This window comes from Haliotis cracherodii, unplaced genomic scaffold (assembly GCF_022045235.1).
Source record: "Haliotis cracherodii isolate W230 unplaced genomic scaffold, xgHalCrac1.p SCAF_20, whole genome shotgun sequence".
In the NCBI taxonomy this organism is placed as follows: domain Eukaryota; kingdom Metazoa; phylum Mollusca; class Gastropoda; order Lepetellida; family Haliotidae; genus Haliotis; species Haliotis cracherodii.
In genome coordinates this window covers 3,909,309-3,936,350 of record NW_027266276.1, presented here as the reverse complement: position 1 = coordinate 3,936,350, position 27,042 = coordinate 3,909,309, and the positions used below count along the sequence as shown (strand labels likewise).

General features: G+C 39.9%; 1 protein-coding gene across 1 annotated transcript; it reads right to left on the bottom strand.

The window, feature by feature from the left end:
- Positions 1-1,681: 1,681 nt before the first annotated feature.
- On the bottom strand, positions 1,682-26,433 carry LOC139470449 (ankyrin repeat domain-containing protein 50-like). Its single transcript, XM_071252855.1, has 5 exons — positions 26,425-26,433; positions 25,688-25,936; positions 12,712-12,796; positions 2,831-3,684; positions 1,682-2,227 (listed from the first exon to the last, which is right to left on the bottom strand). The coding sequence occupies exons 1-5, from the start codon at positions 26,431-26,433 to the stop codon at positions 1,682-1,684; spliced, it is 1,743 nt and encodes a 580-aa protein (XP_071108956.1).
- Positions 26,434-27,042: the final 609 nt, after the last annotated feature.

Sequence of the window (27,042 nt, the reverse complement as noted above, 5' to 3'; positions counted from 1 at the left end):
AGATTGCATGAATTTGAAGTATCGTAATAAGCAAGAAAGAACATAATCTTGAATGAGACACAATCACATATATTTATACTCAACAACAACAAAAGTTCCTGTGACACCAATATGTTAGTGTATTTTTCAAACAAGTAAAGTTTGGTTTTCAATATTGTAGTGCATGTATGGAATCAAGTCAAAAAACGCAACTGCCACAGAAAAGCGTACATCACATGCAAAAGTTGACTTTTATGCAAGCCCCATGCATTTCACAACCCAAGAATGGGTATAAAAACATGTGCGTAAACGGGATTCCATATGCATTGTTTAGCATCTGTATAGCATCTGTATATATATTTGTATATATATCTGTTGAATTTGTCTGTCCGTTTAGCATCGTGCTGACAACAACCACTCAGAGAAACAAAATTACGCAATTATTCAACATTACGAACTGCCACGCCTGTCCGAAAATGAGCGTATGCGAGCCATTGCTATGCTTGAAGCAGGATCACGTCAACGTGATATTGCAAGACAAATCAACGTCCACAGAAACACCATTTGGTGTTTATGGCAACGTTGGCAACAGACGAATGCAGTCAGAGACCATCCTCGGAGTGGCAGGTCACGCGTAACCCATCATCGACAAGACAACTGGATTCGAACAACACACCTACGAAATCTATTCCAGCCAGCAACAGTGACTGCAAGAAGCATCCCTGGCCTTCGACGAATATCTTCACCTCGTCGCCTCAGATGTGCAGGGATTGTCGCCAGAAGACCCGCCAGACGTCCCATTTGGACAGCAAACCACCATCAAGCACGTCTACAGTGGTGCAGACAGCTGGACGGCCATGCAGTGGGGACAAGTTCTATTCACTGACGAGTCTCGTTTTCACCTCAGCCACAGTGATGGACGGATTCGAGTGTACCAACGTCGAGGTGAACGTTACGTCAATCATTGTGTCATGGAAGAAGATCGGTTCGGGTGGTGGCAGCGGTATGGTATGGGGTGGGATTACAGCAAGACAGAGGACCCGTTTGATAGAGGTAGAGGGAAATCTCAATGGACAGCGCTACCGCGACGAGAACATTGGCCGTGTTGTTCTACCGTTTTTGCGTCGTGCCGTTGAGCTAATAAAGCCAAAATACCCCTATCTGGCCCCGCTCCTGAGCACCTTGGGGGTCAGCCCTTCCATTTGTACAATATTAAATCCTCACCACCGGAGATGCTTCCAAACAAATAAATTTGATATCTGTCTCCAGAGAAAAAGTCGTTTAAAGGGAAATAGCCAAATTACCCCTATTTGGCCCCGCCCCCAGCCCCTTGGGGGTCAGCCCCACCATTTGTACAATTTTGAATCCCCACCACGTAGGGATGTTGCCCACTACATATCATTGATATCTCTCTCTTAGTTCCACTTCCAATTCGTGGTTCAGAAGAAGAAGTTGTTTGAATAAATTGTTGACGTACGGACGGACGAACGAAGGATGCCACGGTATGGCATTATATCACGTCAAAGCCTGTAACAACATGGATGTATTCAAAACGTGTTTGCCTGTAACAGTATGAATATATACAACATGTCAGAGTCTGTACCGACAAGAATATATTCTACACATCAATGTCTATAACAACATGGATGTATTCAACATGTCAATGTCTGTAAGAATATGTGTGTCTGCACAAACTTGTCACCTAATACATTTGACCACTATGTGACACAAGAAGATCAATAATGTCCCATCGCCCCCGAGACGTCGCTATATTGGCTGCTGTTTGACTTTTGCTGTTTCTGGCGTTGATGTCCACCATATCCAGTGAGAGGACAAGCTTCACCACCTCCACATTTCCTCCCCGACAGGCCAAGTGAAGGAGGGTGTCATGTCCTTTATTCAAGAGTGACACATCAGCCCCTTTACTTACAAGTAACTCTACTACTTCTTTATGTCCCTTATCTGCTGCCAGCATCACTGGTGTCATCTCCTGCCATCCTCTACTGTTGATGGACACCATATCCAGTGAGAGGACAAACTTCACCACCTCCACATTTCCTCCCCGACAGGCCAAGTGAAGGAGGGTGTCATGTCCTTTATCCAAGAGTGACACATCAGCCCCTTTACTTACAAGTAACTCTACCACTTCTTTATGTCCCTTATCTGCTGCCGTCATCACTGGTGTCATCTCCTGCCATCCTCTACTGTTGATGGACACCATATCCAGTGAGAGGACTAGCTTCACCACCTCCACATTTCCTCCCCGACAGGCCAAGTGAAGGAGGGTGTCATGTCCTTTATCCAAGAGTGACACATCAGCCCCTTTACTTACAAGTAACTCTACCACTTCTTTATGTCCCTTATCTGCTGCCGTCATCACTGGTGTCATCTCCTGCCATCCTCTACTGTTGATGGGCACCATATCCAGTGAGAGGACAAGCTTCACCACCTCCACATTTCCTCCCCGACAGGCCAAGTGAAGGAGGGTGCCATGTCCTTTATCCAAGAGTGACACATCAGCCCCTTTACTTACAAGTAACTCTACCACTTCTTTATGTCCCTTATCTGCTGCCAGCATCACTGGTGTCATCTCCTGCCATCCTCTACTGTTGATGGACAGCATGCCCAGTGAGAGGACAAACTTCACCACCTCCACATTTCCTCCCCGACAGGCCAAGTGAAGGAGGGTGCCATGTCCTTTATCCAAGAGTGACACATCAGCCCCTTTACTTACAAGTAACTCTACTACTTCTTTATGTCCCTTATCTGCTGCCAGCATCACTGGTGTCATCTTCTTCAATCCTCTACTGTTGATGGACAGCATGCCCAGTGAGAGGACAAACTTCACCACCTCCACATTTCCTCCCCGACAGGCCAAGTGAAGGAGGGTGCCATGTCCTTTATCCAAGAGTGACACATCAGCCCCTTTACTTACAAGTAACTCTACCACTTCTTTATGTCCCTTATCTGCTGCCGTCATCACTGGTGTCATCTTCTTCCATCCTCTACTGTTGATGGACAGCATGCCCAGTGAGAGGACAAACTTCACCACCTCCACATTTCCTCCCCGACAGGCCAAGTGAAGGAGGGTGTCATGTCCTTTATCCAAGAGTGACACATCAGCCCCTTTACTTACAAGTAACTCTACCACTTCTTTATGTCCCTTATCTGCTGCCGTCATCACTGGTGTCATCTTCTTCAATCCTCTACTGTTGATGGACAGCATGCCCAGTGAGAGGACAAACTTCACCACCTCCACATTTCCTCCCTGACAGGCCAAGTGAAGGAGGTTGTCACCCTTTTTATCCAAGAGTGTCACATCAGCTCCTTCATTCACAAGTAACTCTACCACTACTCTATGTCCGTTCTCTGCTGCCAGCATCACCGGTGTTCTCCCGCACCATACTCTTCCATTTATATTCACCATGTCCTGTGAGAGGACATACTTCACAACCTCCACATGTCCTCCCAGACAGGCAGAGTGAAGGATGTTGTTGTCGAATCTATCGACGAGTGACACGTTAGCTCCTTTTCTCACGAGTAACTCAACCAATTCTCTATGTCCCTTACCAGCAGCCAACATCACTGGTGTCCTTCCAATCCATTCTTTACAGTTAATGTCCGCCCGTCCTTGGGACAAGATGAGTTTCACTCTTGACAGGTCTCGGGTCCTAGTGGCACTATGGAGGTCGCAGAACGAAGGTGCTGTAATACAATATTTTACACTACACATCTTGAAAGGTACAAGACTGAAGTTGCGAGACATATAATCGCGACAAAGCGAAGGTCTTTGACATGATACTATAAATACGAAAACGACGTTATTTTCTGTATACGGACATTGGATTAAATATATATGACAAGACCCGTTAAGATCCGGGGTAGAATAGGTCTTCAGCAATCCATGTTTGCCGTAAAAGGTGACTATGCTTGTCGTAAGAGGCGACTAACGGGATCGGGTGGCCATGCTCGCTGACTTGAATGATGCATGTCATCGTATCCCAATTGCATGGATCGATGCTCATGTCAATCACTGGATTGTCTGGTCCAGACTCGATTATTTACAGACCGCCGTCATTTTGCTGGAATATTGCTGAGTGAGGCGTTAAACAACAAACAAACAAAATATGACAAATTGAGAAATATATTCATTAACTGGTGTTCGTTTAAAAATGCATTGAAAAGTAAAATTCAACGTCCAAACACATGGCAGCTTGTCTTAAATGCACGTTATATTGTCAACTGATATGCGGCAAATTTGTGTACACCCCAGGTGGGTCAGTGTTTTGATAATGGCACACGAATTCATGTTTCACGTTTACTTTTATAGGTAAAAGAGGAACCCTGACATGGCAGTTTAAGTATAAAAAAAAATAAATCAGGGTCCGGGTAAAACTTGTCAATTCAAACTTAAGTTTTTAAAGATGGAAGCGTGAAAGCTCAACACCGCTTTCAACTTTTTACATTCGCTTCACCGTTTTACAAAGATGAAAAGCTCAAAAGCTCCACTTTGAGTCAACATGTTTTCGGAGATATTTCGTAGTTTGGAAATCTAAGATGACGGAGACGTTTGTTTTGCTTGTTTACTCTCGTTTTTTACAATGAGAAAGACCATGGTTTACAACATACACATGGGTTTGACAACAAATTAAAGGTGCGTACCCCCACCCGCCAACACACACACATTCTGCATCTGACTTTGCTGATATATCAATTCTATTGAATGTATGCTAACGCACATATTTTAAAAACTACAAGTCCGAGTTCTATCTACATGTAATTGTAGCATTCAATCGAGAAATAAAATTAAATAGCTCGAGTCATATTTGGTGTTTGTAAGGTAGAATAGAGCCCAGTTGTCTACATCTCAGCATTCAGCAACCCATGCTTGCCGTACAAGGTGACTATGCTTGTCGTAAAAAGGCGACTAACGGGATCGGGTGGTCAGGCTCGCTGACTTGGTTAATGCATGTCATCGATCCCAATTGCATGGATCGATGCTTATGATATTAATCACTGGATTGTCTGGTCCAGACCCGATTATTTACAGACCGCCGCCATATAGCTGTAACATTGCTGAGAGCGGCGTTAAACAACAAACCAACCAACCAACCATTAGCATATACTGGCAGTAGTCATTTATGAACGCCAGGCGAATTTCATGAAATACAAGTAATTTTAAACAAACTAGATCTTGATGACATGTGTCGAGGTATCTATAAAAATGTATATATTATAAAATCAGAGCATGTAGTATTGTCATACAGCTCTTTTGTTATATATTTATATCACTGAAGTTAAATCACTGAAGTAAAACACAGTTTAGCGCACTGACGTCACACAATGAAAGACTATTATATGATTTTGTGTCACAGGTTGGCCTGTTCGTCCCTTTGTGAGGTACTAACGTTGACGCACCAGTAACAATAATACTATAGTCATTCATCTAGAACTAACACTTGCCGTTGTCATCACCTCCCAAGGACCGTCAGCACATGCATCGCCTATGTATTGCGCATGTACAGAGTATTCACCGGACCTCAAGTCACCGCTCATGCATGAGTTATATACAATGCATAGCCGACAGCTGCAACCTTTTCTGAAATCTCCACAACTGCAGACGTTTTTCTTCAGGAAACGCCAGGAAGTCACTGAACCATGGCCTCCAACAAGAGCTGACTATGTACACTTCTCCCTGATCACCCAGCTGATGATGGTTTTACTTAGCTGCACTCACGAGACAGAGACTATTAGGACAACCTCGATCCAAGGATGAGGATCTTCTCCTCGCTGACTTTCGATACATACGTGAAAGTGTGAAAGGTTGTTAGATACCAGTGATAACACTGCGTGTGACGTCTACTGTCCTGTGAACTTTGAACATTTGACATTGAACATTCTGTGACATTTGTTTTAATCATGTAAAATGTTTCGAAATTATGTCACTTCAAATGTTTGTAAGTATATCCATAATCACACTCATTTCAGAATAACCATTCTGTTGAATTTACGTCATCTTTTTATAGTTGCAAATCAAAATGTAAACTGTTTAATCGGTTTACTTATGAATAGTCAACTTAATTTTGTTTTCAAGACACTGACGTGATACTATTTTTGTGACTTACAGCTACGTTACGCAGATATCCACGCAAGACGAGTTAGGCAAATATAATTATAAAAATTTCGTGATTTTGAATCACGTCTTTTTGAAAAGGCCTGTCTATGTATTGTAGTTATCATGAGTTTGCAATTAAGCATAGCAATGTGCAAGTACATCGACAGAATCAAAATATAGACATGAGCGATGTGTATGCCTGTGACTGACATTACGTGCATCAGAACGTTATTTGGATAGGATTATCAAGCCTCTGTCTTTCTACAAGCATTCCGTTTAACAATTCGTATATGATATATACGTATATTACCATTTCACGGAGTGAGTGAGTTGGGTTTTACACCGCTTTAACAGTATTCCAGTTATAACACGGCGAGTCAGCTTAATGTGGGAGGAAAGCCCGAAGTGATGCAGGTCTCAGACTTTTACCACTTCGGTGAAACCCACGAGCACGGGTATGGTGCTGACAAACCTAGAAACATAATCGGGGCGAACCGGGATTCGAACCAACAATCATAGGTTTCTTGCTCGCCCAAGGGACGCAACTCTGCACAGCGAATCGCGGCGCCTAAGACGACTGGGCCACCCGTGCTCCAACCATTTGACGGAACATCGATGTCAATATGTTTTTTCTACTTACTTTTGAAATGTTTACACATCTCAATACTGGCTTGATAATGTATGTATCGGATTGGCATATTCTTGAAATTGTATAATACGATGTTTCAGCGTGTATGTGATTTATAAAGAGTCTTGTATATATCTTACAATCACGATATTCTGTCTTATCGTACATCTAAATGCTCGGTGTATATGGTAGCGTCATACCTTTATTTATTATATAGACCTTTAAAGTCAGTTATTTTCATTGAAGAGCAAAGACTCACACCAGGCCGGGTAATGTCATACTGCTATTAGTTATGTGTGAAATACTATTATATAATTCAGTGTAACAGCTTGTCTTGTCCATCCTTTGTCACGGTGTCCGTCATTTGTAATTTGCTGATTGACGCCCCAAGCGAAATACATGTACCACCTGTCATGCATGTTAAGTCACAGTTTCATTATAGGTAGATAAGCGTAAATTTCTAAAATTGGGACATATCGCTGTAGGTGAAAAGCTTGACATCAGAATCAATAGTGAAATTCATCTCCAACAGGGATACAATCACAGAGTGGACACTGGCGGTCTTCCCGTGGAATGTTTAACCATCGAGCAGTTCTAACGGGTAATCTGTAGTAAGAAGTTCTAAATTTCAATATGGGGAGAAATATTGATTTTGAGAGCAATAGATATTTCTCAAATGAAGGTTGATATTTCAGGAACTTCTAATACAACCCTTTGGAGCTCGATTCGGCAATGGATTTCCAGTACTGACGGAATTGAGGCCCGACATGTTGTGGAACATACCAATGGGTTTTGAAATACCTATGATCGACCGCAATTATCTACATTCTTCATAAATTCTAACCAGGGGACATTTTCAACTTCTATATGGATAGTATACATTTGTTTGTAAAGTGTTTGGGATGGTTTATGATACACTTCTGAGGTAGCAAGCTTATGCCAAAAGGAGATAACTCGTTTATAGACTTCAATAAACCAAATTCGACATATAACATAAAGTTGGGAGTCGCGTTTTTTTCAGTCCAGTGGCTAATTGAAGAAATTTTAATTGAACCCTTTCTATAATAGCTACATTCTCGTATCCCCAGATTTCGACACCATACAATAGTATAGGGACGACGATTGCATCAAATACAGATAACAGGCAATCTAATGGCAAAGTAACATTTCGGGACTTCATGAGAAGGCTGAAAATGGCTTTTCTGACAGAGATTTAACTGCTTGTACACATCGCACATTCCTGTGTAGTTTTAGGCCAAGGTAGTTACATGCATCTACAGTTTCGATTGGGTCGGGGCCAAAAGTGAAACATGATTTCGATTTGTTTGCAGGTCCGGCACCAAAGATCACAATTTTTGTTTTGTTAGATAAACATTTAACTTCCATAGAGCACAGAAGTCAGATTTAACGATTTGTGTAGGTCTTTGGGGTTATCACTTATTATAGCAGTGTCATCAGCATAGAGAGGTATTAGGAGCTGAAAAAAACTACAGTTACGTTAGTATAGATCAGATTTCCAAGGTCAACACTTTTACGTTCATTGTTCAGCAGATATTGTTGAAGATGTTTAGGCATAATGGAAATAGGAGAGATGAAAGGTTTTCACCCTGTCGTACACCATCATGACAAATGAAATCGTCAGAGAACTGGTTATTAATGCTAATTTTAGATTTTATGTTGTGGTACATATTCTTGACCAGGGTGAAACACCTACCTTCTATTCAAGATTGTCAAATTTTATGCCATAGATCAACTCTCATTCTTTATCGAATGCTTTAGTGAAATCTATAAAAACCGAATATAAATTCATCTTTGATATTTTCATTATTTGCATCATCACTTGCATTGCAAAGATGTTATCACAAGGGAAAACCCTTTTCTAAAAACTGCTTGTGAAGGATTTAAAATGGTATTATCATCAACAAATTTAGTTAATCTGTTATTTAATATTCGGGTGAAAAATTTGCTGAAGCAGCTCAATATAGTTATAGGTCTTTATAAATTAGGGTCTAAGCGGTTGCCCTTCCATTTAGCACTCGTAAAGAGCAACCTCCCCGTGGTCAGTGCTGGGTAACGCTAATAGCGCTTCCCCCGTGTGGAACCGGGGTAGAATATGCCCATAGCACCACATTGCTGATCGTAAAAGGCGGCGGATTTGGGTTTGCGCCCCTGTTTCGGTGGAGGAAGGGATTCTAATGGTTGAGAGCACTGGACCAGGAACTGGTGTTCCTTTTGCCCAACACACCACTTTGACCCTGACTTCACCTAGACGGGTGGTATAATGGGCCCGGTTCACTGTGCATGGAAAAGTGCCACTTTAGATATATATCATATTCAACCATTTTTATGATGTAATGTGATACTCCAATTTATGCAAATCTAGATATTGCCTAGAGTCCTATGCCAGAAGGTGGTGGCTCATGGGCCAATCTGGTGATTTTGACCTCCGAATAATGTATGTTTTCAATGTATTGTCATGGGCCGAACCAGTCCGGCATTGAGTTGGTAAACAAATACAGGTGTTCGTGTCATCTTCCCTAGAGTATAACATCCCTGTATCCCTGGTGTTTGCATCCTAGATATCCGGAGCAAAATAACACTGTCCTTGTTGACACTCAATGGTGGGTTGGGAACAGAGGAGCTGAATGATTTTCTTTTCACCATGGTTCTACCACAATCTAGTTCATCTCGTAATGAAAAAAAGAGACGTCTTGAGGAAATTGAAATTTCAACTGGAAATCTTTCTCAAAATATTTATTCCTGGTGCATGAGGCTACTGATAACTTACCAATCAAATTGAATCCTTTTGCTATTTCTAAGGGCTGTGTCCGGGTATTTGCGGTGAGGTCAAGAACATCACCCGTCTCTGTTGTGGTTCGCTTCTGGTGGAATGTGCACGGAGACAGCAATCTCTCAATCTTTTATCTATCCCTACATTTGCCAATATTGAGGTTGATGTGTCTGTGCACAGAACATTAAATTCTTGTCGAGGCATTGTTCGTGACAGGGCTCGTTGTCTGTCCGACATGTTTGAAGACGAAATCGCTACGGAGGTGGAAGAACAGGCTGTTACTGCAGTTAAACGTTTCACGATAAAGAAAGATGGTGTTATCACAAACACAAATACTTATCCCATGACGTTTGCCTGTACATCTCTTCCCCAGTCAATCAAAGCAGGTTATTTCCAAATCGGAGTGGATGTGTATGTCCCCAATCCACTCCGATGATACAAGTGCCAACATTTTGGTCATGGTTCCAAATCTTGTCGTAACTCTGTGGTATGTGGTTGCGGTGACAACCATAAGAGCACTGACTGTGATCATGATTTGAAGTGTGCTGGCCAAAACGCTGCTTCGTCTAAATCTTGCCCAGTGTGGCAAATGGAATCTAAAATCATGAAACTAAAATGTGAAAGAAACATATCCTACCTGGATGCCAAAAACCTATTCAAAGATCAGACAACGACTCCATCTACTATTTCCTACTCCGCTGCAGTATCCCGCTCAGTAGCAACATCATCTATTTCGTGTCAGACTGACTTGACATGGGTCAAGTCAGAAGAACCTGTTGCTACTATTCAAATTCATCGACCTATTCCTGCAACTCAATCTAATTCAGGATCTCAGACTGAGATTCAGTCTGAGAAACAATCTCAAACGCCTGTGAAAGAACCAGTAAATCAGTCAAAAAAAGAGAAAAAGACATTGAATAGAAAACAACCACCGATCCTCCCTTCACTTTCAGAGGTTTCCTTTACAGAACTCACGAGCCTCTGTCCTCACAGGACAGGCGGAGGAGTAGTTCCTCCTCACATTCACGCGAGCGATCTCCAATTGAGCCACCGTGACTCAATTGCCCAATATAATACAGTGGAATTGCAGAGGACTTAGGCATAATTTTAATAAGATACAATTACCAATACAGGATTTTCAACCGTCAGCATTGTGTCTTCAGGAAACAAACCTGAAAACTACAGATCAGCTGACCTTATGACAGTACAATGACTATCATTCATTTTCTCCTCCAGGAGATAAAGCAACAGGAGGTTCTACTATCTTGGTGCGATAAGGGATCATACATAGTCATGTCCCTCTTAATACCAATCTTCTGTTGCTGTTCGTCTGACTCTGCACATTGCTTTTCCACTGTGCTATTTGTATATCCCTCCTTCTTCTGATCTTCAAAATCTGTATGACCAGCTCCCAAAGCCCTGCATCATCATGGGTGATCTGAACGGACACAACCCGCTTTGGGGAAGTAAAAAAATAAGTCATAAAGGAAAAATCATTGAGGAATTTATTTCTGACAACAACCTGTGTATACCTAATGATGATTCTGCCACATATTTACATCCAGCCACTGGGACGTATTCTGCCCTCGATCTGTCACTTACAGACTAAAACTTGTATAATGAATTTGAATGGTCAGTCCATGATGACCTCTGCGGTAGTGATCATTTTCCCACTATACTTAAAACTGTTAATCCTACTGATGAGCCACCATCATCCAGGTGGAACTTTATCAAGGCTAATTGGTCCTTATATGAGGTACGGTGTACTGACAAATTAAAACATGACATTTTCCAGAATATTCCAGATGAGATACAGTCGTTTTCGGATTTACTGAATGACATTGCTGACCAAACCATTCCTAAGTCCTCTGCGAATCCCCACATTCGTAAACCATGGTTTAAATAAACAACACGTAGTATCAATTTTCTTTGATCTTGAGAAAGCATACGATACTACCTGGAAGCATGGCCTTTAAAGGATTTACATGATTTTGGTTTGAGAGGCCTTATTTTATATCACAATTCTTAACAGACAGGCAATTTCAAGTCCGAGTGGGTACCACCCTGTCTGACCATTATAATCAGGATCAAGGTGTCCAACAAGGCAGTATTTTGTCTGTGGCCTTGTTCAGTATTAAAATAAATAGTCTGTCCAAGGTTTTAACTGATTCAGTTGATGGATCACTGTTCGTGGATAATTTTAATATATCCTGTTGTGGTAAAAATATGCATACCATAGAGAAGCAGTTAAAAATCTGTCTAAATAAAATTCACAAGTGATCCCTCGAAAACAGGTTTAAATTTTCTATATCTAAAACTAACTGTATACACTTCTGCAGAAAATATAAGCCGTACAAAGACCATGAATTATTTTTGAATGGCACCCCTTTCAAAGTTGTAAAGGAGGCCAAATGCTTGGAACTCATCTTTGATAGCCATTTAACTTTCTCACCACACATTAAATCACTTAAAGCTGAATGTCTGAAGGCACTCGATTTGTTGAAGGTTGTATCTAATTCAGAGTGGGGAGGGGATCAGACAACCCTCTTACACTTATACAGGTTATTCATCCGTTCAAATAAACACTGGCCACAGAAATCCCCAAAGTATAGTAACATTCAACATGGTCCCTGCCGTTGAAATAAACTAATGGTGCACGACAACGGCTGTTGAGCTGTCTGCTTCAGCTATCTTACAATCCCCTCTGTCACAACTGGCGTTTAACTGTTATCAAAACATTTATTGTAAAAACTTCGCTAACAGACTGACACATCTCGTACACAGACCTCTTATTTGATAAAAAAAAAGTAACCAGAAGATCGACTGGATCCTTATATTAACTGACGCTCCTGTTTCTGAAAATATGCACTTGATATGCGATTTACAATGTACATTTTAAGATCGTTTCAATAAACCAAATAAAATATGTTTTGGTATCATTTAGCAGTATGTTAATTTTGAATAAACTTGAAAACATGATTTTACTGAGGAATACACCTTTCAATATTTGCAACATTTTCCCACTTTGACCATAACTTGACAATGGTACCCATAAGTTCAATCTGTCTGCAGTATCTAAAGTCTTTTTAAAAACCTTCAAGTGCTTTAATATTTTTAGATCGTCCACTCTACTCTGAGGTTACTAAATTATTAGACATAACACTAAGCTAAACTCTACACACTTCTCTGCGTACTTACCTTTCACACAGACATTTCCACATCCATCTTCCACACATCGGGAAGTCAGATTGCAGACCTTGGATCCACAGGGTTTAGTCGGGACCTTCAGACAGCAATAAAAGGAACCTTGTGAGACAAAGTGTACGTCTATGATTTCTCTCAGTAAAAGGGTTGAATACTTGATAATTTAGACATATCTTCTCACACAGGTTTTGATCAATATATATGATAACCTTGATTGTGTAAAATAAAATATTTCCTAGAGTCCTATGCCAGAAGGCAGTGGCTTCGACCTTAAATAAAAAATAACGTAATTATAGGATTACCAGAAAAAAGGGATATAACACCCAAGCCAATAAGCTTCGCTCAGGAACACCAGAGTAAGCCAGTACAAGATTGAAAACTGCCCCATAATTATGTACGACTGGCTGGTCGGGTATTGCCACATGTATATGTGAAAACAAAGTTATTAAAATGAAGAGCAAAACTAATGAAAGTTATCAATAAACGTGTATAAATGTTATATCGTCACTGCAAAAAAAATGAATGTTAGTCTTTAGTATTAACATTCAAATGCGTTATGTCTGTATTAGCAATATTGCCTACGTTCCACCGGTGAGTAAGCGTTAGCCGTACTATCTCGTAGTATAATTGTATTCCTGAAGACATCACGATACAGTTTTTACGATGCATCACGTCTGCACTAGCGCTTGAAAACAGCCTTGTGTTTGGGTGTTCCAGTAGTTTAAATCGCTGCTCTTGATATTGTTGATTAAACTTTGATACTATGAACAATATAATGCTTTATGAGAGTATGACTTTTGAACGGTAACATGCGTTAATGTATGTCTGATATATATATAGGATGACATAAATAGAACAATGAGAAGTACGTCCAGATTAGTGTAAGAGCAACATTTAATAATTAAATTCAACAACTCCCCTTTTAAGTCTTTTTTCCTGACTTAAAAGTAAATGCAAGAACACAATCGACCGGAATACAATGTATAATATTGGTCCACTTCCATATGACTATATAGCATACAATCAGCTTTCGTTTCCCGTTTGGATCGGTTTGGGTGGCAGCCCAGATAGCCATAGAATAGGTTTATCTCAGAATCTCCTATATCACTGGGGCTCCTCATCAATTGAAATGGGGTTACTTGTTTCTTCAAAACTATACAGTTTTAGAGACTAAGCATTAGTTTGAATAGACATCACCAGTTTGGAATTGTACGATTCCGAACTTATCACAAGACTGTGTTTATGAATCATTGTCAAATAGTGGTGACGTTAAATCTAGGAAACAATACGCGAAATCGCGCATGCACACAACGGAAAATTTTAACAAGGCAATAAGCAACCCGCATGCGCAGAACGACTGATTTCAGTACTTCGAATGCAGCGTCAAACTCGGGCCTGTATTCTAACACGCGAGAACTGACCAATGAAATCTGAGAAGTAAAATACCGGTAGACGTTGTTGCTTGATTGACAACGTCAATCAAGAAAGGGAGGAGCTTGATAATATCTTTATCTCCCAGTAAATTCCGATGTCAAATAACGACGTTATTTGGACGGGAAAACGATGGTTTGAAAACGTCCCAATAACGTCGTTTTTCCGTCCAATGACCATATACGAAATAAACGACGTTTTCGCGTTTGCAGTGACACCACTTCTCATTCCATACAGTGATTGTAAACCTGTGATCAGATGTTACATACGAGATCTTATGCAAAAGAAGTGGGACACCCAAGTTGGTATCAATAAATTAAGCCAACCATCGGTTACACCTACGCGGGTTGTCAGTCCAGTTTGAAGAGGTCATAATGCGACGATGTCGTATTGGCCATAGCAGATATACACATGAATATATACTGAAAGGTGAGGATCCTCCATTTTGCATCCCTTGTGATGAGAGAATCACAGTCAAGCATGTCCTGCTTGACTGAATTGATTTTGCCCTCACAAGCGATAATTATTTCAAATCATCATCTCTTAAGGATCTTTTTAATAGTATCAGTTGTCATTCAATTGTTGGATTTTTAAAAGAAATAGAACTTATTGATAAGTTTTGGTTGTGTAGATAGTTGATTTTATGATATTGGTAGTGTTTAGATGGTTAATGTCTGTATCCTCAAAGGGGGTTGAAGTAGTGTAAAATTATTGTCCCCCTGAGAGGATATGTAAGACCACGTCCTGACAGTACGTTTATTCATACCACTGTTTTTAAACGTAGTATATTTGTTTTGTTTTAATTATGGCTTAATTGCGTACCATCACCAGCAGCTGAAGGGACAGTGTAAATCCTGCCGGGGAGCCGTGCAGGTAGCAGAAGTATTGTAAGTCCCTACGGTCCCCAGTTAAGTGGCCTAACTTTGGTTGCTGGAGATCTCTAGCCCTGTTTTATAATGTATTGTTGAATAATAGGTCATTCTTTTAATTGTTCTAAACTAGTTTTACTTATAAACTGTGATATGCTAGTTCTTATACTGTCCGTCGATGACAGGTGTTTTATTTTAATGTCAATATTATAAATGTTCTCGTCACGATATGGCTAAAATATTGCCAATGTGACGTAAAGCTTTAACTCACTCACTCACTCACTGTTACAAGTGTTGCTTAATAAACAGTGGTGTGGAATACATAGTTGTTTGTTTTCAGCCTATGTCTAAGTTGATATTTCTGCTATCAGTAATGTTTTATTGTTGATATAAATGCGATGTTTAATAATGCAAGCAAAGACCACCCACATTGTTTGCATTTAATTCACACTCGCGTTAATTTAAAGATTTACGGTATTGGTGAAAACGTTTCATATTATTGCATAATGACATTCATCAGGCTGACCTCTTGTTTATTCCACATGATAAGGTAAGATGTAAAACATATAAATATGCTTTGACTGTACATGTACAATCACCCCCAAGAAACTCCACATTAACACCAACAAAATCATTGAATTCCTGTCGGTCTCACCTCTAACGGGCATGAACTCAAGGCCCTCAAGGCCCTCATCGCCCTAAAAAAATTGTCCCCTATGTTATAGCTGTGCAAGAAACTAAAATATCTCCCAAAAAAGCCTTCAAGTTGCCAGGCTACACTTTTCTTCGTCAAGATAGAGCTAGACCACCCAATAAACCAGGACCCCCTCAAGGAGGCCTGGGCCTTTTCATCAAAAACAGCATCCATTATGAAGAAATCTCGTCCCCTCTAGCCCACCTCCAGTAGACCTCTCCATCTCCACCCCACATCGTTTCCAAAAACTGACCTGGCAACCTCACCGTGATACCTGGGGTAGCGACCACTACCCCATAAAAACATCTCCTACCATATCATAACCCCCCCCCCCCACACACACACACACACACACACACACACACACACACACACGACAACACACCTCCTCTCTGACCCAAATCCTCCATTAAACAACCCCCAACAAACCAGATTTAACTTCGTTAAAGCCGACTGACAGGAATTCACCACACTCTTCAGCAAAATAGACATATAGAACATACACAATACTGACATCGACACATTCAACACAAACCACAGCAATACACTCTACAACATAGCTATGAAATGCATACCCACCATCAAAAAGCAAACCTTACACACAACCCAGTACCATGGTGGAGCACATTGAATCCAGAAAACCTATTAAAAAAGCACTAAATAAGGCTAAACGAGATATTACTAAACTCCATTTGGCTCACACACAAAGAAATCAAACTAAGGAATTAATAACGGCATCCAAAAGAAAACATTGGCAAACTTTCAACCTTGAGGCTGGGCAAACAAAACACATCAAAACTATGGAAAACAGTTAAAGCAATTAAAGGTAATGCTAAGACTTTTAATATGCCCAAATTCCCCAGGTTAACAACAGATAAAGAAAAGGCTAACGTCATGGCTGCCCACTTCTCGGCCTCCAGTAGCTCCACCAACCACTCAAAACACATACAAGACACCATAAAAACTCAACCTACATACCAAAACCCCTCACTCACACCTACCCATCAACAAACTCATTAATATACATGAACTCCAAACAAGTAATAAAAATCAAAAACACATCCCCAGCCACCAGACTAGATAATATTAGCTACAAAATCCTCAACCACATCCCTATCAAAATTCAAAAATTACTACTACAACTCTACAACCTAATTTGGACCTCTGGCTATCTCCCCAAAACATGGAAAATGCACTGGTGGTGCCAGTTCCGAAACCAGGGAAACCCCCAAATGACCCTGATTCATACCGCCCCATCTCTCTCACATCACATATATGTAAAATCAATAATCAATAACAGACTAAAGTACAAAATTGAAAACAATAACCTTATTAATGAGGACCAGAGTGGCTTTACATCCAATAGAGAGACTTTAGACCATATTTTAAATTTGGAACACGACGTAAAGACAGCCCAAGTACAAAACCAATACACTGTGGCCATATTTATTGACTTTTCTAAAGCATTTGACATGGTTTGGCAAAAAGGCCTAATTCAAAAATTACTAGACAAAGCTATAGATGGAATAATTCTAAATTTCATTCACTCATTCCTGGGCAACAGAAACATAACAGTAAAATCAAACAACACAATATCTCCATTCTAGCAGATAAAATTATACACAGAATACAAAGCAACCAAACCAACTTAAACGAAACACTTCATAAACAAAACAGACATCCAAACCCAAACTGCACCCACTGTAACACCACTGAAGACATAAATCACATATTCAACACCTGAACAAAATATTAACAACAACAAACACTATACAACTCCCTCCCGCCCAACTACAAAAACAATGTCAACATGTTATTTAAACCAAACAACCCCCAGCCACCTACTTACAAATAGCCACTTTCCTTAAAGAAACAAACTTAATAGCAAAACTTTAGACCATCCCAATCAAATTCACTGTCCTAATCTCCATTACTTTAGCAACTTTGCAGATTCGCATCGGGATCCAAATTCTCGGCGCGGATTGTCTTCTACGACGTCCGCGCTCCAAATTCTCAGCGCGGATTGTCTAGTACGACGTCCGCGCTCCAAATTCCGCCATAACCAGACTCACTAAAAGAATAGCCGTTTAACCACCCACCCGCCCAAGGTCAAGGACTCTACTGACACTGACACACGCACCGCGACTCAGCCTTCTCTTTTGTTTCTGTATCACCTTTATGCCATTATACACTGGTTAACGTAGGACTTTTCAATCTCATTTGGCATCCCTTTGCCTCTACATCCCAAACCCCTCTTCTCTCCTACTTTAACCCCCTTCATTTACAGTTTTTTGGGCCGGACGTTTATTTTATTACCAATATTTATTGTTTCATACGACCCGTCTGCCCCAACTGCGAAATAGCCAGAGGCTGAAGGGCTCGTAAAATCATTTAACTATTATTATTAGGTGAGGTGAAATGGGGTTTAACGTCGCGTCCAAGATTATTGCACTTGCATGTACGTGTGTGTGTTTACGTGGCTGCTTGTACTAGTCCGGACTGATGCCGATTTATAGTGCTAGCTCACTGAGATACCATGCCGCAGTTTAACATGAATACCCCACTCAGACACAGTATACTGACTCCGAGCCGACCAGTCCTTGTTTTAGCCCTTAATGCCGAACGCCAGGCAGGGTAACAACAAGTACCATCTTTTAACGTCTTTTGGTATGACGCGGCCGGGGATCGAACCCCGGACCTTCCGCTCTCCGGGCGGACGCTCTACCACTAAACCACGGAGGCGGTCCTATTATTATTAGATATAGGTAGTCGGTACAAAGAAGCTAAACCAATAAGCTCGAAGATTCAACTGAAGTAGCTAATGCACTTGTTCGCGTATATAAACGTGTACCATCAAAATGGCCTGAGTCATTTCAAGTAGATCCTAGATGCGAGTTTATGGGATCAGTAACTAAACTATAAATAAGCTCAATGTTACATCAGGCATGGTGAAAAAGAGGCCCATCGTAGCCAAGCTATTGTTGAAACATTTAACTGAACATTAGCAGAACGCTTGTTTGGAAATCAGCATGGCATTGAAATCTGATTGGTTAATATCAACGGAATAGGTGACACAATTATCAGCTGTTGTATCAGTGCTAAATCGTGAAGTAACAAGATTAATTGGAAAGAAACCATATTTATTCCAGCACAGTGAAAAAGGAGGCCAATGCTGTGCAACTGATCGGGTTTGGTATCTTACGATATATAGCATTAGACGATTGGTTATGAAAAAAGGTGAGCCTTTTTCTATGTTATCTTAAAGATGGGCCAGGTAGGAGATTTGTACGCGAAGAGCTGCTCATAGTTCCAAGCTATACAGTAACCATACGCAAAGGCAGTTATCGTCAATGGCTATTTCTTCTGCCATATCTTTATACTCATTCCCGGTTTGTATTTCCATGGGCAAGGAATCTGTATCGGTATATAACATCTCGCATCTATCATCGCATCTTTCTCACATGTAATGCTGCTTGGCCATTATCAAATATCTTACTTCTGTTAATAGCTGGACTGGTTTCCTAAGTCATTCTTTCTCATTAGATCTGACCAATTTAGATCCTTAGATGTTCCATAGCTTTACCAAATACTGAGTTATCCATGTGCTTAAATGGATTCTTTTCGAAATCACTGGTAGCTGTCTCACTAAAATCTTTATTCAGCCTTACATACGGTTCCATCCAATGACTCTTACCAAACTTAAGGAATCTGTTTATGTTCTTTAGTTTCATGCCTAATGACAAATAGAACTGGATCTTTCTATAGTGAACTATTTATTTTGTCTTTTCCATCAAATTTTGTACGAGTTCAGTCGTTTTAGTTCTACACCTATCTTCTTCCACAATGCATCCCACAGAGTCCGGGACAGGAATAGCACCATGCTGGATCTAAGCTACATTGATATAAACAGTTTTTTTCTTAATATCTCAAGCATATCAGCAAGAAATAGTAATCAGTTTTTAAGTATAGATCATGATAATCGCCTAACTTCTTACAGCCTAATTTATCCCATGCATTAAGAGCGTGTTTATAGTGAACATGAGTTATTTTTGTATTCTGTTCAGTTATTATGGAATGATTCACCGGTTGGTAATTTAGTTTCGTCGAATCTAGACCAATTATCCATACATTCGTAAGGATATACACTTTTCTCAGCAACAAATGCCCAGTTATCTGATCAGTATGTTGATTTGTTCCAGCTAAGTCATCGGGATTGTTGACTAAATTGTCTAGAGGAGAAACTGTACACTATCTATGAATCTAAGTCCATAACTTTGTTTTGTTCTCTCTTTCCCATTTTTTCTATCGTTCGTATCATGTTTAGTTCAATAAACGAGAATACTATATATCTTTCCAAATTATTACGAATGCATTTTAACCACCATCAATCTTTGAGATAACTTGCATGATTAGATGAGAGTCATAACCTCTAAGATTATGAATTACAACGGCGATTGGTATTGTTTGAAGATTTTCGAGTTATGCACGGCTCTTTTACATTTACCTATGACGTGGCAATGGTCTCTTACAGAATCGATATTCAGGGGTTTATTACAAATATGACAACCTGTTGACTTCTTATAAGCCCTCCAAATACCATTTGTCATACACAAGGGTGTCTTACGCGAAAAGTTTGCCTGATTATTTTCTCTTCATTTTGTAAAGATTCTTGGAACTTTTCCTCTGCTCCGCGATCTCTATAAATCATGGATGCATTTGTTTTTTTCCATCATACTATACAACTATAGTGAGTGAGTTAAATTTTTAAGTCACATTGGCAATATTTCAGCCATGTCGTGACTATCAATATTTAATCATAATACATATATTGAAACTTATATAGAAACCTAACTAGATTTATCATAAAAAACCTAAACCTAACTAGATTTATCACATAAAACTAGTACGGAATCATAAAGGAGGATAGCACTATACATAATGATACAAGATAAAAACGGGCTACTGGTCGTCTGCAACTGAAGGTAGACCACCATAGTGGGGACCATGGGGACTTATAGTACCTTTGCTACCTGCATGGACCCCAGCAGGACTTACATCATCCCTTCAGCAACTGGCGATTGTATGCAAAGTTAGCCACAAGTAAAAATACAAAAATTCTACGTTTAAAACAGTAGTAGGCAGAAATATTCTTTGAATGACATGGACAATTATCCTCTCAGGGGGACAATTATGTTACTCTACGTCAACCCCCGTTGAGGATACGGCCAGTAACCATCTAAGTTACTCATTAAACACTACCAATATTATAACAATCAACTATCTACACGATCAAAATTTATCAATAAGTTCTATTTCTTTTAAGAATCCAACAATTAAATGACAATTGATACTATTAAAAAGATCCTTAAGAGATGATGATTTGAAATAGTTATCCCTTGTGATGGCAAAATCTATACAGTCAAGCAGGACATGCTTGACTGTGATTCTCTCACCACAAGGGATGCAAAATGGAGGATCATCATTGTAATGTACAAGCCTTTTGTACATTTCAGTCAGTAGACAGTGAGATGAATCATATTGTACATGTTGTGTGTGATACAGCCTACTACCGTAAAGATATACGTTATTGCTACATGAATTAACGTATATCACCACTTATCTTACTGACTGTGAACAAAATGTGAACACGTTCTAAATCACCTGTTTCGATTTGGCAACGTGATAGTTCGTGTGATGTCACCTATATTCGTGAGTCTGTTCCACGAAACTACTTCTTGTAGCATAATGGCTTTAATCAGCCTTGTATGGCTACAAAAGTGCATCTAGTCCATCTAAATACATTGTATATTGCTACATAGCCGTGACACGAAGTAAAATAACTTCTGTCACTGGTGGAGTGCAATTTCCCCACATTCCACCGACCGTATCCTCGTGCGAGAGACTACTTCTGGTATGACGTGACTTTGTTGACAGTTTGATCGGTTGTAGATTTTCTGATACGAGAGAGCGAAAGCCGGTTCGCGTCCAGATATGTGAGTTAACATTCAAGTATGTTATATTTATTGTACATCTTCCTAACTGAATGAAATACTGAAAAGAATAATTATATGCTTGTAATTTAATGAATGTTATTGTGCAATTCTTAATTGTGAAATTATTCTTACTTTTTTTATATATATGAGATCCACAACGGATCCCACCGCTGCCACCATAAAACTGTAACGGTTCAGGGGGTGGGTATTGGGGTACAGCTTTGGGTAGCGAATTGTGGATCACTCCCAATACCACCGACCACACAGTTTTAATTATTTAATTTTCAAGAATAATTTCACAATTAAGAATTGCACAATAACATTTATTAAATTACAAGAATATAATTATACTGAAAAGAATGATTATATTCGTGTAATTTAATAAATTATCAATCCTGATAGCAGTCTGTCCAACACCTCTACAGTCTTCGTTATGCACTTATCAAAGATCTTGTCTGCTGTATCCTTTCAGACATCATTCACAAAAATATTTCTTTTCCTTATGGGTTGTTTGGTCGTATAATAGCTTGCTTAAACTCTTTATTCAAGTTTAATGATATTTACCATCATTTTTAACCAGAAATAAATTTATTCTGGTAATATTTACTGGGGCAGAGTTTAGCTGTACACCACAGTTCCTGATGCCCGAAAACGTTTATAGCTACATTTCTTTGGTTTGCCACCTTATTAATTTGCGAGATTGGTGTCGGAGCATCTATACCTTCAAATTTGAGTCCATCACTTTGGGGATACCTCGAAGATCTATTTGTAATTTTATAATCTGCAGGAAACAAGGCAGATACAATGTGCATCTTAAGCGGTTATCATCATAATTTTTACGTCAATTACGACTTGGTTTCTCTTATAATGTGAGGGTAGATCTATATAAAAATCCATATGTCTAAGTATAAAGTATCAATAACCACTTAGATCACGTTGTTTTGCCAAAGCTTTCACCTCCCTGACATAAGTCATTGTGATCTATAATTAGATGTGGACTAATCTCTAATTGGTATTGATTCTACCCCATCTTGTTCTCTCATTGAGGTATGTCTTCCTGAACCTTTTTTTGTCAGCTCCATGTGCCTTGCATAAACAGTAATGACCATTGACCTCAATCCCGCATACAGAACATGTATAGTTAACCTGACCTTTTCTTATTATCATGGTATGTATCCCACATTATTTACTAACTCAGTGTTAGGGGTTTTCTGAGAAGAATACATTTACATCAATTTAACACAAATGTCATGGCCCTTGCTTGATTAGCATCTCTTTTGTAGCCATAGCTAGACCTACATCTACGATCATCATACCAGTAAAATCTAGCTTTAGTAATCATTTTACCAAATCGAATATAGCCTATAGCTAAGCCACTAACGCTGGTGAATGATACACTGCGTTTACCAACATTTTACCATCTGTAACCGGACTGTCATTTCTTCTAAATGATAACTTATGGATTTACCTCTAACTGAGCAGCGTCCAATTTTTTAACCGTGTATGGTGCAGGTGGTGTTTTCTCTAACCAGTCTTAATAAACCATACCGCTGCAATAACAACAGTTGCCAGTGCCTAAGGAGCCTAATTTTTAATCCATTTAGCGTGTGTACAGTGTTTGCTGTGTTCAACTACTAGTAGTTTTGCCTTCCTGGCCAAAGTGAGGTTTCTAACTTTATCTCAATCACTCTTGGTAGAAATAACTTCATTCTCACGTCCTTGCAATGAAACAGGGCTATCCATCGTGTCTGATCTGAGATCTTTCAGGACTGAGTTGTATTTTTGAGTAAGCACCCAAACACTAACTCCATATGTCGGCCAGAGGATGCTAAATAAGAAAGCATATCTTTCTTCTTGGTAAGTTCTTTACTTGCTCTGCAGTCGTCTATTATGAATAGGGTTGGTTCTCCTTTGAACTTGTCATGGCACAGCTGTAAACAGTCTTGTAAATGTTCACCTGGATCTACTTTGTGCGCCTCGGATTCTTCATTACACTATCTTTTGAAAGGTATGTTTCATTAACGTTTATAGTTGGGTACAGAATAATAATATGAGTGACAATATTATACTATGGTTTTGTAAAATATCGAGAAAAAAAGCCGTTTTACCACACCCGTTTGCCTGCAGATGATAGCGCAGTGAGTTTCTTTTGGTAAAAGATCATAAATAGGTTGCTTGCACGAAACTCGCATTTTGTATATTAGGTTATGCATTCATAATTGCGTACAATTATAAGTTAAATTCACCAGTTATCTGAGTAGTAACCCCCTTACTCGCATGTCAAGCCACAGTGGATACCTTGAGGTAAGGAATTCAGCCAACGATACATCCACAAGCGCCAGATCTATTGCAATGGTTTCAACTTCTGGACTACATCTTATAAAAGGGAGTATTTTAATTAACTTCATCCCAGTGTTGGTTGGCTCGCATGCCGTGACTATATAGTTGATTAGGTCCACCCTCAATGGGCACTTCAACTTTTGTAATCTGGGGGTTATAGAATGCCTCGGTATCTCTGGACCATGGTTTAGAAGGGTCCTGAAACAACATACCCTTCAATGATTTAGCGGGCACATTAAGATTGGTGTTCCACAGCGTATCACTTTTGTCATTGCGATGACGAAGCACACGATCATACAAAATGGCCAAACTACCAGTATACTAGTAACGAATTTGTCTCGGCAATTTGAGATCTGTTACCATATCATAGCGTGATTTTGCCAAAATATAGCTAGCTTCTGTGCCATCAGATTACTCTATTGTAGTCATTAAAAGTGAGTTCATATTCTCACATATCGCCTATGGATGCTTGATAGAAGGGCATGTGACCATCAAGTAATTCAAAGTCACGTGGAATATAGAATCGGTTGCCTAGCCTTATCTTCTAAGATGGCATTAACACTACTAGCAGTCTTGTTGCACGACCCATGTTCTGAACAAGCTCCCTATTTTCACCAGTAGAAGACAAACTTATTGTAAAAGATAGAAACTAACATACCATGAGCACCGAGATTAGGAAAGCACAACAGAAGTGTCTGATTCTGATTAATGGTAGTCGGATTATTAGTTATAGTTACAGCCTGACGAATTAGTTTGACCCCTTAAGGATCCTGATGTTATGTTGCGGATACTTGCGCCCGTATTGCGAAGATATTGTTATATTGAAATTATGTTTTCTCATGTTTTTAAGATTGCGTAACTTTGAAGACGAAAGATCATTCCGCCTGGAAACCGCTCCCACCAATGGAGATGCACTTTAAATCAGTCGAATTCGCGAAGCTATTGTTTAGGTCCTCAATAAGGATAGTGCACTGGCCGAAAGAAGTAAACATTGTTCAGAGAACAGGGGATAACTATAAACAGTATTTCAGCCGCATTGGGATGTATTCTATCAACTTTGTCTCTCGCGTTAACTGGAGGTGGTGGTGGTACATCTTCACCGCCTAGTGATAAGGATGGTGTGAAAGAGTAGATAAAAAACATTTAAAGGCATTAGGAGAGGTTCTAGCAAAGCTCGCTGGAAAAGCCATGTTTGCACTATAATAGGGAGTATTGTACAATTGCTCTTGAAGTCAGAACATGTGGACGGTGATTGTAGCAATTGAGTTAACCCACTTTGCTATAAGAGCTATTTTTTTCATCCACACATATGGTGTTGATTTTGAGTTACAAGATTAGGCTGTTGCTCAATCACTTCTATGTTTGGTTTAATTACAGCAGATGACTGTGGCTTGACTATTCCTGTTTTGCCTGTTGCGTTATTAATGCAGTGTTAAGACGTGAATTCGCTAATGCTCGTGTTATATTTTCCATCATCACTCGTACCTCGTGTGTCCAACATAAAGGTTAAATTGAAAAAAAGGAGGAACCTTATTTAATCAATATATAATTGTGTGGCATTCAATGAGTTTCATGTGGTTCTAACTAAGATCAACACAACGACAAACATTTAACCACGACCACTTGAAATAAATATAACTTACATCGGTATGATTATCAGAGCGGACATGAGATCCGCCCTTCTTCTCAATTTTCTCGGATTCCTCAATGGATTTAAAACAGGATGCGAAAATAAAGCAATCCTCGCTACAATCAAGTTTGCACGACCCCATGTCAATATTTCTAAACATGACAGATCTGTCCTTCATGTTTTCTGTAATCTGAAGTCCGCATTCCTTTGTGCTGCATGTGGAAAATGCAAACATGATGTAAACAGTTGCTGTTAAAGCCATCTGCAGACAGTTATTTGAACACGGCAGCATATTCTTCAACTGATAACAGAGGAGTGCAGGATCCACAAACTGTTAAGAGATCACCAACGGGCAGACTGCAAAACAAGAGTTAAGAGATCACCACCAGGTTGAATGACGCCTGCTTTTATGCAGCTCATTTCGGGACATCACGTGACATATCACACACAGCGACGAGGACTCTGAGGTGATCAATATTGCATGCAGCTTTAAACATTTGCTGACATTAGCAATAGAATGTCGAGACGGTCACAGTTTGCAAGCTGTTGATGTAAAAGAAATGCTGCTGGACTGCAGAAAAGTCTGTCATTGAGAGTGAGGAGGCTTTCACGTTATGTTATCAATAGTTCACGTACCTTTAAACATGGGAAACGAGACAAAGGTCTCATATAGCTAGGTGTGTAATTTTATATATGTTTGACTTTTAATATAGTAAGGTTGTGCTTTACAACCATCATCCCAAAACTCACCTGTCCCATCACCTACAGCGCCATCGACCCAACAGTCCAATCACCGTCACCACCATCAACAAAACAGTCGCATCACTTTCACCAATACCAATCCAACGATACAGTCACCAAAATCACCATCAACCCGACACTCCCGTCACATACACCACCATTAACCAATTGGTACAATCACATACACTACCATCAATCCAACAGTCTCATCAATACACAACCACCTATCCAACAGTTCCATCACCTGCACCACCATTAACCTAACAGTACAATCACTTACACCACCATCAACCTAACAGTCCCATCACATACACCACCATCAATCTAACAGTCCCATCACCAACACCGCCATCAATCCAACAGTCCCATCACCTACGCCACCTTTAAATCGAGTCCCATAACCTACACCACCATCAACCCAACCGCCCCATTACCTACGTCACCATCAATCTGACAATCCCATGGGCTGCACCACCACCAACCCAACATTTCCATCACCTACACCACACTTCACCCAATGGTACAATCATTTACACCACCAACAACCCAACAGTCCCATCACCTACACCACCATCAACCCAACAGTCCCATACCCTACACCACCATCAATCCAAGTCCCATCACCTA

What these genes read in the sequence shown, in the direction of transcription:
- LOC139470449 (XM_071252855.1), bottom strand. An exon ending in GCTCTGATAATCATACCGAT is followed by an intron (nt 12,797 to 25,687) that starts GTAAGTTATATT and finishes TGCTGTCTGAAG; the next exon opens with GTCCCGACTAAACCCTGTGG. An exon ending in TGGAAATGTCTGTGTGAAAG is followed by an intron (nt 3,685 to 12,711) that starts GTAAGTACGCAG and finishes ATTGTATTACAG; the next exon opens with CACCTTCGTTCTGCGACCTC.